Source organism: Vespula pensylvanica, chromosome 15, assembly GCF_014466175.1.
Source record: "Vespula pensylvanica isolate Volc-1 chromosome 15, ASM1446617v1, whole genome shotgun sequence".
NCBI classification, from domain to species: Eukaryota; Metazoa; Arthropoda; class Insecta; order Hymenoptera; family Vespidae; genus Vespula; species Vespula pensylvanica.
The window spans coordinates 4,920,757-4,934,375 of NC_057699.1; the positions used below are offsets into that span (position 1 = coordinate 4,920,757).

General features: G+C 28.3%; 4 protein-coding genes across 15 annotated transcripts in view; 2 read left to right on the forward strand and 2 right to left on the reverse strand.

The window, feature by feature from the left end:
- Positions 1–4,813, forward strand: part of LOC122634688 (gamma-tubulin complex component 3) — a 9,824-nt gene extending 5,011 nt beyond the window's left edge. For both annotated transcript variants that reach the window (XM_043823866.1, XM_043823867.1), the window contains one exon: positions 4,789–4,813. The gene's annotated coding sequence lies outside the window, so the exon portion shown is untranslated. The remainder of the gene's footprint in view (positions 1–4,788) is intronic.
- On the reverse strand, positions 1,110–6,564 carry LOC122634689 (pre-mRNA-splicing regulator female-lethal(2)D-like). Of its 8 annotated transcripts, none has more exons than XM_043823873.1 (6): positions 6,314–6,564; positions 4,985–5,362; positions 2,809–2,933; positions 2,501–2,679; positions 2,274–2,428; positions 1,110–2,153 (listed from the first exon to the last, which is right to left on the reverse strand). In XM_043823873.1, exons 2-6 carry the CDS (start codon positions 5,214–5,216, stop codon positions 1,405–1,407), a joined length of 1,440 nt encoding a protein of 479 aa, XP_043679808.1. In that variant the 5' UTR covers positions 5,217–5,362; positions 6,314–6,564; the 3' UTR covers positions 1,110–1,404. The 8 variants fall into 8 exon arrangements, with proteins under 8 accessions (XP_043679808.1, XP_043679804.1, XP_043679806.1 ...); XM_043823869.1 differs by having other exon boundaries at positions 6,026–6,564; XM_043823871.1 differs by lacking the exon at positions 6,314–6,564 and adding an exon at positions 5,840–6,008.
- Positions 6,565–6,634: 70 nt separating this feature from the next.
- Positions 6,635–8,039, reverse strand: LOC122634695 (pre-rRNA-processing protein esf2-like). Of its 2 annotated transcripts, XM_043823886.1 has the most exons (4): positions 7,901–8,039; positions 7,432–7,656; positions 7,120–7,291; positions 6,635–7,007 (listed from the first exon to the last, which is right to left on the reverse strand). In XM_043823886.1, exons 2-4 carry the CDS (start codon positions 7,589–7,591, stop codon positions 6,728–6,730), a joined length of 612 nt encoding a protein of 203 aa, XP_043679821.1. In that variant the 5' UTR covers positions 7,592–7,656; positions 7,901–8,039; the 3' UTR covers positions 6,635–6,727. The 2 variants fall into 2 exon arrangements, with proteins under 2 accessions (XP_043679821.1, XP_043679820.1); XM_043823885.1 differs by lacking the exon at positions 7,901–8,039 and having other exon boundaries at positions 7,432–7,745.
- A 33-nt stretch (positions 8,040–8,072) lies between these two features.
- On the forward strand, positions 8,073–10,186 carry LOC122634696. 3 transcript variants are annotated; one of them, XM_043823889.1, is made up of 7 exons: positions 8,073–8,213; positions 8,611–8,689; positions 8,794–8,961; positions 9,270–9,388; positions 9,537–9,676; positions 9,769–9,943; positions 10,108–10,186. In XM_043823889.1, exons 3-7 carry the CDS (start codon positions 8,853–8,855, stop codon positions 10,168–10,170), a joined length of 606 nt encoding a protein of 201 aa, XP_043679824.1. In that variant the 5' UTR covers positions 8,073–8,213; positions 8,611–8,689; positions 8,794–8,852; the 3' UTR covers positions 10,171–10,186. The 3 variants fall into 3 exon arrangements, with proteins under 3 accessions (XP_043679824.1, XP_043679822.1, XP_043679823.1); XM_043823887.1 differs by having other exon boundaries at positions 8,103–8,246; XM_043823888.1 differs by having other exon boundaries at positions 8,106–8,246; positions 8,641–8,689.
- The last annotated feature ends 3,433 nt before the right edge of the window (positions 10,187–13,619 follow it).

Consider the following 13,619-nt stretch of genomic DNA (forward strand, 5'->3'; position numbering starts at 1 on the left):
CATACATACATACATACATACATATATATATATATATATATATATAACTTAAGATACTTTGTATAGTGTTGGGTAATATTTCACTAACAAATAATGATTACATGACTAATTTAATAGTACCATATGATTAATATTAATGTAAGTAAAAATTCAATCGTTAATTGAATTAAATATTGCCCAATACTCTGTCTACTTTGAATGAATAATCAAAATTACTTGTTTATAGAAATGATTTATTTTTTATAGAATATGTGTAAGATGGTAAATTTTAGTGTATTTTTCTTTCCTTAAGTCATAATAAAGAAGAAGTTTATATTTCTCACAAAGATAATACAAAGTAATATAAACGCGCGTTTTGTACATTTATCATTAGTCACTGACAAAATTAGAGATACAAAATGCATAATTGATGTAATGTATCTCTTTTTATGAGATCAGCTTTTGTTTTATTGAAATGAATTAATGTTGTTATTTTAAATAGTTCACAAATATTTCATAGATTAACAAATAGATCTTTTTTGACGCATAATTGAAAGCACAATTCATACATGACATGTGCGTGCATACATATATTTAATATGGGGAACAACATAGGTCATACACACGCGCAATAAACTAGATTTATCTTCAACGGCTATTTGTGTACATTACCCGTAGAGATATTTTTTCTATATACTAATAACGATATAACCATTTAGTGGGTATAAAGAGCTAACTCAAGATAGATTTTTTAAATTCATTGTTTTTTCTTTTTTCTTTTTTTACTATTTCATTAATGTGATACAAATAAATTAATTCTCACGCAATTTTGACTTAATTTTGGTTAGTTATTAAAAAATAATGTACCAAAATACCCTTATTTCACCCAAACCACCCATTGATAATCAACGAATACGTAACTAGAATATTTCATGACTCGTGGATCATGTGTGTGGTTCACAAACTTTTATTTACAAATTAAATTCATATATATGTAGATGTCAAAGTAGACGAGAATGGAATAAATTGAAATGTAATATAATAGAATAATGAAGAAAGAGAGAGAGAGAGAGAGAGAGAGAGAGAGAGAGAGAGAGAGAGAGAGAGAAAGAGAGAGAAAATACGATTAATACAATATAATATAATATAATATACACAGAGAGTGATTTAAAGAAATATGAAAATGAGATAATAGCTTATTTGACTCAATTGAAGAATCACCAATAGTATCAGAAGTACAAAGTTACACATGATAATTAGTATACGAACTATAATACTACAGGATTAGAATAGCACAGAATTTTGTTACCAAGAAATAAGTACAAATTCTGTTTTTGTACAATGGACATTAATTCTATATTGCGAACCACGTTATTTTTCTAACAAATTACGTGCGGTGAAACGATAATGCAGAATAGGGATTATTCACTCGGGATCACTTTGAAGAGTCTCACCATTGGTCAGAACTAATGCATCATCGTCAGCGTCGTTATAATCCAGAGAAAGAACACTTTCTCTTCTTTTCTTTTTATGCGTCCTTTCGTCGTCACTGCTTGGTGCACTTTTGTCCCTTTTTGTCCTTTCCCTACCCCTAGTCGCTCTAGTCAATACTTCATCCCCATTCGTTTTTCCACTGTATTTATCATAACTCTTAGTCCTCAATGTTTTTTTGTTATTTCGATTTTCCTCGTGATCTTCTTCCCTATCACTTAACTCTTCATTTTCGACTTTGATTATTAAAGCAGCCGAATCGCTCGAACTTTCGTCATTATGATCTGTTTGATTTATTTTTCTGTCTATTCGCTCTACTCCTCTTTCAATACTTGCGCGCTCACTTTGAAGTAGTTTATTATTATCTAGTAACGGTGAAGTTCTCGTAGCTTTACACATATCACTTTCTTCTATTAAGAGTTTCGAGCTCTTTACTTCTATAGCTATGTTCTCCTCTGATTTTTCCTTTTTAATTGAAGATGTATGAGGCGACAATCCGTTAGTTAAATTTGTTGAATTATTTTCACCGGTACCGGCAGCGCCAGTTATTTTCAATACCGCATTTTCTTGTTGCAGTAAAATAACCGACTCTCGTGCTTTACGTAATTCTTGTTGCAAAAAATAAATTGTACTTTGCATACCCTCCACATCTTCATCTAGGTCTTGAAGAAATTCGTCTAGCTCTATTTAATATAACACGTGAATGTGAAATATTGTAATTTAAGTAATTGTTTCGTTTTTTTTTTTTTTTATTTCATAATTATCTGAAATATTTTACAAAATGTTATATAATATATACGTACCTGATTGAGATTTTTTAACTTCTTCGCTGAAGCTTTTTTGTAATGCGAGTTCACCTTCTAATTTAGCAATTCTTCCACTAGCTATCATTCGACCCAATTCCTCATTTTCTTGATATAATAATCTACATTTGGCCATTAATCTTTTTCCAGTATTACTGTAAAAGTATACATGCAATTCAAATACATAATAAATCATTTTTAAACATTGCACGATCATAATTATTTACCTATCTGGTGTGAATTTCCATGCACTTAGTTCACTCTGTGTATCTTCTAATTTAGCTTTTGTTGTGACCAATTCTTGCCTTAATTTTTGTATCAAAATATTTACAGCTGGATCTAACAAAGCAGACCTTAATGAAGCAGCAGATGGAACTTGGGCTGCTTTCATTTCAGATATTTGATTCTATTGGATAATAATAACATGCTTTTGTGAACATATATGTTTAGTATTAAAACACAAATTTTTCGCACAAAATTAAATTAATTTATGTCCTATACTACAAAACTAATAAAAATAAATAAAAATACGTACAACACATTCTTGCAGTTCCTGTTCTTTAGAGGCAAGCCTCCTCACTAAGATTTTTTCACGATGAGATGCATCGATATGTTGCTGTCTGAACTTATCCTCGGATTCTCTCAACGAAGCTAATTCACCTATAAAATGGTACTGTGTCAATTTTTGCTATGTATATTTGTTACACATTTACTACCCCCTCGTTGTATGTTTAACATACATATATTTTTACATCTTCAGAGTATTAATGTTGCTGTCTAATAAATTAAAATATAGTAAATTGAGTTTTTACATGCGAGAATTAAATTATTATGCAAATTAAAATACTATCTTATATCCCATAGAGTACATTTTATATCTTGAATCTGAAATATTATATTTGTTCCAGTATTGGCTTTCTATTTTTTTATTCTGTGTTATTTTATTTACTTATATGTGTGTGCGTGTTGATAATGACTTTAATAAAAATGAATGTAAGGTATTAAATTATTTAAATATTATGTACATTGGTTTCATAAGAATTAATTTCACAATTGTTTCCTAAAATGTTAATTAAGTTGTCCATGAAAAGATATATATTATTACTGTATCTATTCTTTGTTCATAATCTAATTTTGATTTATTCTTATGATTTTATTAAAAGTCTCTATTACAAGTATTTTTATTTGCCCAAATGAAATTTCTAAAGTAATTTCATGTATGATCTCTTTAATTATAATATAGAACAGAATTATTGTTCTTCAATATATTTCAATAATAATAATTATTTTTATCATAGTATGTATAACAAATACATACAGATATTATATTTATATAGACAGTAGCGTGCAATCATACTTGATATCTTTTATAGATTCATATACTTTAGATTTTGTATTGCTTATTATGAAATTATTTTAGCATATATGACATACATATACATATACATATCCATATACACATACATATATATACATACATATATATACATATATATATATACACATATATAAACGTAATAATTATAACAATATCATTCTATCATATCAATGGACAGAATGAAAAATCAGATAAGATAGAGGATGCATAAATTTAAAAAAATAGGGTATCCAATTATACACAAGGGATTCCAGATGGCGACCAGATCAATTAACATTTTCAAGACCCACCATAATATTCAGGACCAGCACAGTGTTTTCTAGGCCGAAGGATGCATGGGACCATTCTTTACATTCCTCTGGGTTGTAAAGTTAGCATCAGGGCAGATGTTATATCCCTTATGATCCTCATAAGGTGAAAACTTCATACCGAATGTGTACACACACACGCACACACATGTTTGTTTGCCAACTGTAATGCTTATTACACTATAGGAGAACATGCGTAGCACACCGCACTTTCACTTATAAGATCAAATTAAAAATAATATTTTCCTTGAATTTCACGAAATAAAAATAATTTAAAGCAGACATGGCAATAAAATGAAAAATTTATTGTGTCTGCATAATATGCACAGCATCTCACTTTTCGATTTGCACTATATACACCTTGATTTAGATGAACACGCATGTTTTAAGAAAAAATATAATGCATCTTGAAGTTTTGCATGATGTATTGATTTGTTCTATAATTATTATATCTTATATAGTAAGTCACACTATAAATTGTCACCTGTTTCCCACAGATATAACACTATTTCTCAATGCACTTGAAAGACAATATTTATTCTTTTACTATTACTACGTGTAAAAAAATAGTTGATAATATTTTTTAGAAATATATACAATACTATATCTGAAATGCATATTGCGATCAGATAAAGTTAACTAAGATTAGTAATATGAATACTTAGCATGTTCGATTCAAATTGATTGCCCAAAAAATAGAAAAGTACTTAATTTTCTTACTAACTTTTTAGAAATTCCCCTTAATTGTAAAATAACATGTGTATGTGTGTGTATGTGTGTGTGTATTATGTATATATATATATATATATATATATATATACATATATATATATATACACACACACACATATGTAGATAAACATCATTATTATCCTATACACTGATGTAAAACAGTTGACATCTAAGCTTAACGTCCCTATAAGAGTCTTGTCTCATGCGAGAGATTGCGTTCAGTGTTCTGGCATTCATTAATCTGGTTAAGAAATGTAGAGAGTGAGATGGTCTCACTCAAGTGATCTCAGTACCTTCCTGAGCTGCTGCTTGGGCCTCTAGATATTCCACATATAAATCCTGTTCTTGCCATTTGGCTGCCAATTCGTCTTTCGTTAAGTTATCCAATTGTTGTCCTGTTAGCTTTATACGCCTTGGTTGCCTCGGAGAATGCGGACTACAAGCTTTTACGCCTGTTCCATTGCTAAGTGGACTTCTTGGCGAAGATGGTCCTGCTGATTTAACCTCGTTGCACTCCTCTGCCATTTCACGTTATTATTTTACTGCACGATCATATAAAAGATTGTCGGAAAGTCTTGCTCAAGTTCACTACAATCCTTAATACTTTAGTTACAGCCTTTATGTATGTTATAGATAAACCAGAGCAAAGAGAAATAAGCGATGCCAAATATCTGTGGAAGACAAGAAAATATCAATTAGTATTAGGAAACAAATGAAGATATTTCTAAGATATAATCTACTGCCCATTACACAATTTATATAATTTTAATATATTTAATAAATTAAATTTTTATGAATATTATAAAAATGATTAAACTTAAGAGATATAATCCTCTGTATATTCTATTTAAAATTTCTTAGTAAATATATTTGAATATATGAAAAATAATTTTCATATAATTTCTATCACGTGATAAATAACAACAAGTTACATGAGACATTTTTATATATATGTACCAAGAGGAGACACGGAAATTAGAGAGAATACGACAGCAAGGGACAGAACGTGTGTAATCAAAAGTAACTGTGACGCCATTTCGTGGGGCATATTTTCGATTAGAACTTGGGCCTAAAATTTAATTACGCCCTTCCTTGATTGGTAGGGTTTCCATGTACGAAAAAGGATCGCTTTAAATGTAGATAATTACGTAATTCTAAACGTATAAACATAGTTGTACATTTATACAATTGAAACTCCAGATGTTAAGCCATAAGGTAAATCTCTATCAGATATATGACTAACTTGTTGTTACCAACTGTCAATTTTATTTACTGAATTTTATTAGTTTGATTTTGAAAAAAAATTACACATTACGAATCCGATATTTACGTACCGACATTTATATATCATTCTAAGATATCAATACCGAAAGTCTGATCGTGCATGACGAAAAACGCATCTATCTACATATGTATACACATGTAAGCATTTATAAACTCGATAAGTAACTAAAATCGAAAGCTCCGCGATCCGCTTGAACTTTTCAATCAATCGATCTACGGAACCTATCTGACAATAATGTAGTTTCTTTTAATTGGACGCAAATATGTTTATATTGTACGAAAGATAATACGCGAAAATAAGAAGGGTTATTAGAACGAGCAAGATCTTTCAATACTACTCTCGTATTATTGGTAATTGGAGAAACCCGTGACACGACATACATATGCAACATGCAGCCACACTCACTCACACAGACAGAATGGCAGTGTGAAGCAGTACTCTTCGATTTAATCTCAAAGTTAGAAGTTACGCGCATGCGTGGTTCACGGAATTGTCTTTCACAGAAATTTTCTTTCTTACATTTTAATAAAAAACTTTACATTAATAATATTTATCTTCTACGACGTAAATTAAATTTTTCGTTCTATTTTTTAAAAGTATACGTAACGTACATACATGAATAACTTCATTTTTATACAAAACATTAACATTCAACATATATACATATATTTTTAGCTTTTTATTTAAAATTTTTATTTTAAAACAAAAAATACTCGTTCATTAGAATGTCTCAGTGTGTGTCTTGGAAGGATTAACCAAATAACGACTTCAAAATTTCATCTCTACTTTTTGGCTCTGTTTCTCTTTTCATATTTCTAATTTCTGCATCTGTATCCCTCTGTTTGATTTTAGGTAAGACAAAATTTGTTGTTTCTCTTTCAAATCTCTTTTTAGTCAACTTTTTACTTCTATCAATGTTATAAGAAATGTAATTGGTTTCTCTTTTCGCTTGTGCAATTTCTGTGTGAAGTCTTTGCTTGTAAACTGCTCGTTCATATGCTAAACGTTCACTTAAATGAATCCATTTAAATCTGGAAAAGGACTTGTATTTTCATATAATTCATAATTACAAAATAACACATTATAAAATAAAGAAATAACGAAGCAAGTATATAATAAGATATAGTAATAACATTTGCTTACCTTGGTAAGTATTTTATATTCCATATGACATCAAAAAATTTACTTTTCTTACGCATGGAAATTTGTTTGTTATTTAATACTGTAGCTACATATTTAGCTACTTTTTTACTTTCAAATTCCACCCACCCTTCTGTAAAATGTTTCACAGGTTTTCTCCTTTTACCAATCTCCACTGCAAAAATAAATTTTATTATAGATTAAGAATTTAATTGTTTAAAACAAACTATCTCTAAGCTTTTTTCTTAATGGTTTTCTTCTTTTTATTTGTAATGAAAATGGCTTTTTATATATTAGGTATATGTCATAACTCACGATTTTCAGGTAATTGTAAATACACTCTCCCAACTTTTCCGTAAGTGGAAAATATTTCTCGTACTTTTGTAATGTTCATATATTTTGGGATAGTCGATAAATAAATAATCCCACTTTTCTTCTTTTTAAGACTTTCCACGTGCTTCGTATCAGTCGTCATCTTTTATTACAATTATATTTATCACAACCGACGCGCACATCGGTATTAGAAACTTTTATATATGCCTAGAAAATATGTTACATATAAAGAGTGATCTCTATATCCCAAGATGTTACTGTCCAAGTATTATTTCTATTTTATTTCTATAATGAAACGACGAAGTGTCGTTTTCTATATTGACAAAAATTTAATTATTAACTTAAATCTTATTGTAAATATTTAAAATATAATAATATTAAATTGTACGAAATTTAGTTATTCATGTGAAATATTTGAAGATTTTAAATTGAAAAGTTGGTAACACTGAACTGCGCCATAAAGGGGCTGCTGCATCAAGGTACTTATATTTCGACGTCAAATTACGACATTAAAAGCTGCTACGTTAACAGTTCGATAAATTCCTATTGTGTATGCTACCGGTATATAGAAAGCATGTACATATTTATTTAATCAATGCGCCTAAATTTTACGGATCACAAATCCACATCGTACAACTTTTGTACACGATGCAACAATATAATCGCGTAGCAACTGTCGACGGATTACATTGAACATAGGGAACGGTTGTGGCAGATTCACGACTTAAACTACGTGTTCGTTGGATACAGCAGCTTGTGCTAAGGTACTCTGTTTGCGACTATTGTTGTCACAATAGGTAAATAGATGCTACTATAATTAACTTTCTTTTTTTCTTTTTCTTTTTATTACATTGCAAGGCCAATTATTATTGTATCAGTATTATATTATTTCTTTCTTTTGTGCTCCATTTATACGCGAATGTGTTGAATTGTTTCTTTTATGCTTGATAACGAATCGAAACGTGTTACAGTCGACAAATTTGTAAATAACGTAAAGTTTATTATCACAAAATAACAAATTAAGATTAAAAAATTAAGAAAATTATTATAAAAAATATATATCGAAGGAAATGATTACAAAATTGTTTAATAGCCTGTAATACTGTGTAATGTTTTGAAATTACTTGATTATCTATTTTGATATATATTTGTTTCTTTCAGAATTTAAGAAAATTTTTTTAAATATTGCAGTTTAGTGTCATGACATCATATTATATATATATAATAACTCTTATTTGTGGTAAGTAGTAGAAGGAGGGTAAGTAATGAAATACAAATAAGAAAACAAACATAAGGTAGTATTATAAGATTGAAGATTGGAATAAATGTAAAATGTATTTTTAGATAATTAAACAAATAAGTATCTTTATAAAGAACATATTAAACTAGAATCCTTCTTAGCCATGGAGTCAAATGACAGAAAGAATGTTTATCTTTCTAAAAATCCTGATAATTCCTTAAATTCTGGAATGAGAGATACTATGATTGTTAATCCTGGAAATATTCCTCCAGGTAAGTTATGTTTTTTCTTTCATCCAAGTATTTATATCACAGTATTAAGCTAATGAGATTTTTGGTGCAAAGAATCAAAAGTATGATTCGATTTAGAATATTATCAAATTTCCAATCAATATTAATTATTCACGAAAAGGATTTTTAGTATCTATCTTCGATAGATTATTAAATGCATATAATTTTCTGGTTATGTATCATTGAAAATATTTATTTCCACATTATTATAAGAAAATTGTAGATATATATTTTGTATCAGATACGTTTATGTATATACTATGATAGGGAACTCTATTATATTTTTCTAGAATGTGGCGATGGTGTAATGAAGCCTGTTAGTGTTTCTGGTGTTTCATCTAATCAAGCAAAATGGTCTAACGCGCAAAATAAAAATTTTATTATCAATGCTGTACCAGTAAAAAATGAAGTGAGTTGAATTTTACAATAATTGAAGTTTGTTTTTCATTTAATGAATGTTTATTTAATCTATATCTACATGTATCTACATGTGTGCAGAGAGAGAGAGAGAGAGATATGTATATATGTACATGTGCAATATTAATGTATGTTATTAGATAGTTCATCTCGAAGGTGGGACACATTGCAATAAAAAAATGTATTATTACGATAGACATTATGGTCATGAGGAAACTGAAAGACCAACACGTAGGGGAACAAAAAGATATAGAGACAAGGATGCTCCAAAGCGTGCACTGTATGTATATCATATCTTATGTTTTTTGTTTTTATAATCTTTATTAAGTACAAATCAAAACTTTTTGCTTATCCAATACTTCTTGTTATTAGTTCTGCATTTTTCTACTTTTGCCAAGAATTACGTGGTAAAATGAGAGAATTACATCCAGAAATGGGTGTAGGCGATATTGCCAAAGAATTGGGTAAACTTTGGATGACTACTGATCTGCAAACTAAATCGAAATATATGGCTATTGCCGAAGAAGACAGAGTTAGATATGAGAGAGTACGTAACATACCTTTGGATTAAACATTGAATTTTACAAAATGATCGAGTGCCTGATATATTTGCAATTTAGAACAAAGCCTTTTTATTAGATCTTTAATTAAAGATATTCGTAATTAATTTTGGTGCTTGACCATCTCTTACGATTATTTCTCATTGTTTAGGAAATAATAGCATATAATAAAAGGATGAAAAACTATGATCCAGAAGATGTTGGAACAGTGTAAAGTGGTGGCAAGGATACAAAATAATCTTATAGACAATATATATGGTCTTAAAGCAAGAAGCACTATTAAATTCATGGATATATAATAATTTTACTACTAATCTGTTACAATTATTCTTTGTATATAATATGTACACACATTCTATATTAATACCCAAAATGGACTGCTCTAGATTTTAACTCTTTCGCCAACAGTAAAATAGATCAATTATCAAAAGAGAAATGATCTATTATCATACATTTTAGTATTATATAAGACATATTTTATAACACTATTTCAGTAGGCATACTTTTTACTTTTGGATTTTAACAGTATGCTCTTAGAATCGGTTTTTATGTATCATTATATACAGAAGTTTTGTTATAATAACAAAGTACTAGAATTGGACAAAACTGTGTGGTGAATCTTTGTGAATGTCAGCATTTCAACTCGAAACTGGTCCCCATATTTTCGAGATTTTCGAGAAAAATACTTTTCTTTATATAACAGTTAGTTGATATGCTTTAGAAATTACTTTTACAAGATAATGTGTGCTATTATATTTACAAAGGAAGTATAATATTGATATCAAATATAATAACAATAATAAAAGCAATTATAATGGATATAATAATAATAATAATGATAATAATAATAATAATAATAATAATAATAATAGTAATAGTAATAGTAATAATAATAGTAATAATAATAATAAGAATAGTAATAATAATAATAATTAATAATAATAATAATAAAATAATAATAGTGATGACGATGACATGCAATTACAAGTATATTATATCACAAAAATCATAATATTATAGAAAATAATCAAGCAAATTGAGCTTTGTACAATATGCTTGTTTTATTCAGTTACACACATATATAATATACGTTTGTAACAATGAATGCTTGAATACCAGGGAAATACATTCAAGGCTCAGTATACATACATATACATATATTCACTTCATGTATCTCGTTCTTTTTTGATAAATAAATATATAACAAAATAAAATGTATTTAACATTACAATATTTTTTTACAACTTAATCATATAAATAGTATAAGAGAAGATAAAAGCAAAGGAAAATTTGTTGTTATAGTTTCTTTCTCTTTTCTTTTCCCCCCCCAATAAGTTTTCTTAATTTTCTAGTTCGACCCGCTTCATGCTTATGACTTTCTTGAATATATATTATTTCTTAAAGTTAATAATACATTTCTTACTTATCACATACTAGAATTGTTCTATCAATAGAACTTGCTTTGTTTTTTCCAAACCTTAACAAAAAATATAACAAAAGGTACTTAACTTAATAGTATATTAATTCACAAATAAATATATGTATTTTTGTATGAAGGTATATATGACCTTCATATCTAAAATTTTTTAAATTCTGGTACTTGTAAATCTGCTAAATGCACTTTATCAGAAGTCAGCTAAAAGGTCTACCAATGGCATTACAATTTTAAGAATCATTTCAGCATTTGCTGTACATTTATCTACAACCTGTTTATAAAATTTGGGGGTTTTTCATAATACTAATTTTGCTACTAATATTAAGAATGTCAAAAATATTATGTGGATATTTGTAAATATTTTTCTTAATTTTGCTTATATTATGTGCTGGTAAAGTTCTGCAAAAAAGAAACCTGTAAATATAGACACAATATATACTCTTTACACATCATAAAAAAAAAAAGATTATATACGTGAGATGATAAACTAGGTATGCGTAAGCTAAATCTACGTGAATTAATAAATAAGAAAATACTTATTTAATTTTACGCTATCGATTGAAAATAAAATTTCTTGCCGCTTTTTAGTTTTTAGGTTTTATACGAAACTACTTGTTGATTATAAATAAATATTAATAAATTTATTCATAATACATAATGCAAAATACCCGCGTATTTCGACATAACCAATCAACGAATTTCGAATTCATGTGTGCTGTTAAATATAGTTACAAAGCTTCGTTATCATGTTAATTACAAGTTATTACAAGTAAATATAATATATTTTCCAATACATCAATCGATTTCCGAATAAATCCTTTTACAACAACCAGAAGTATGATGCTCATTGGGCAAGAATGAATGGGGCTTTAGAAAGCACCCATACGTTTTTGATACAAAATATGACGTTGGCATCCCTGTGACGAAAAGTTGGTTACGTTGCAATTGGCGGATTAATAACTAGAGAAACGAGAAAGGACAGACAAAGGAGGAGAAAAGAATGAATGTCATTGAGAAGGCTAAATAAAGTATTTGTTACATTGAATTTATTCACTGATGTGTCCAGCTAGGATTTATTCATACGTAAATCTAAACATTCAACTGCAAAGCATAAGTTATCGTACTGCATTTCTTAAGGTTGTTCATTACTCCTGTTTTTTACTGCATTTTATATTGATATCTCTTTATATAAATTAAATATTGTTTTTCTTTTGAATTTTTAACTTTTTTCTATCAGCACTTTTATGCTGTTAAACATTTTGTTACAATAATGTTGACACAAAATATCAATAATTTATAATTTCGATCTTGTAGTCATTGATTACGTGTTGTGTAAAAAAAAAAGCAGACTTTTTAATGAATTTATTAATTTAATTTATTCTCTCTCTCTCTCTCCCTCTCTCTCTCTCTCACACTCTCTTTAAATGTAAAAACTTCAAAATTAATATTTTCGTCGTAACAAGTTCGAGTATAGAAGATATTTGTATGGTAAATGATTACATGTAGGCACATGAACATTTTCCTTACAAATATAGTTTTTATCACGTTTACGAGCTTTATTTCTACAGATATCAAATCAAAATAATTAATTTTTACAGTCGAGAAGCAAGGTATTCGTTTAGACAATTTTTAAATTTGTATGTCATATTCTTAATACTTCGATATTATCATATAATAGATTGAGAAATTATAAGCACGTGAAGAAGCCATTGCACGGATGACGTAATGCGCATGCGTGACGATCGACGGTAACTGGACATCGTTCGAAATTTATGTGCGCGGTAAACGATCACGAATATCATAAACTAATTACATTTTAATCTTTACTTTTTACCGAATACATAAATACGAATTAAGTGTATAAACTGTTCATTTTTTTATGAAATTTAAATATATTACACAGAGCATATTTACTATTTTTTACATTAATCCTCATTATAAAAGCTTTTTTATTTTTATTTATAATCTATATATTAAAAATCGATAAGAAATTTAACAATTATAATATCGTGTTTCCATATCTCTCTTTGAATTGCACAGCTAATGTACGCGCATATGCGACAGTCTACCAAGTTACGAATGTCTTGCAACCTGAATTTCGTTACTAGCATAATCTTTATCATTCCGGGTGAAGTATCCAGTGCCAACTGGATTACCAATATAAATTAAATTACGAGAAATACTTAAGAAATATAATACTTACACGATGCAAGCGTGTTAGAATCATT

Coding starts and splice junctions, on each gene's coding strand:
- LOC122634689 (XM_043823873.1), bottom strand. CDS start 5,216: ATGGCAGAGGAGTGCAACGAGGTTAAATCAGCAGGACCATCTTCGCCA. Junction 2,680..2,808: donor AGGAACTGCAAGAATGTGTT/GTACGTATTTTT, acceptor ATTATCCAATAG/AATCAAATATCTGAAATGAA. Junction 2,154..2,273: donor AGTTAAAAAATCTCAATCAG/GTACGTATATAT, acceptor TATATTAAATAG/AGCTAGACGAATTTCTTCAA.
- LOC122634695 (XM_043823886.1), bottom strand. CDS start 7,591: ATGACGACTGATACGAAGCACGTGGAAAGTCTTAAAAAGAAGAAAAGT. Junction 7,292..7,431: donor TTTACAATTACCTGAAAATC/GTGAGTTATGAC, acceptor TTATTTTTGCAG/TGGAGATTGGTAAAAGGAGA. Junction 7,008..7,119: donor AATATAAAATACTTACCAAG/GTAAGCAAATGT, acceptor GTCCTTTTCCAG/ATTTAAATGGATTCATTTAA.
- LOC122634696 (XM_043823889.1), top strand. CDS start 8,853: ATGGAGTCAAATGACAGAAAGAATGTTTATCTTTCTAAAAATCCTGAT. Junction 9,389..9,536: donor CTGTACCAGTAAAAAATGAA/GTGAGTTGAATT, acceptor GTATGTTATTAG/ATAGTTCATCTCGAAGGTGG. Junction 9,677..9,768: donor GATGCTCCAAAGCGTGCACT/GTATGTATATCA, acceptor TCTTGTTATTAG/TTCTGCATTTTTCTACTTTT.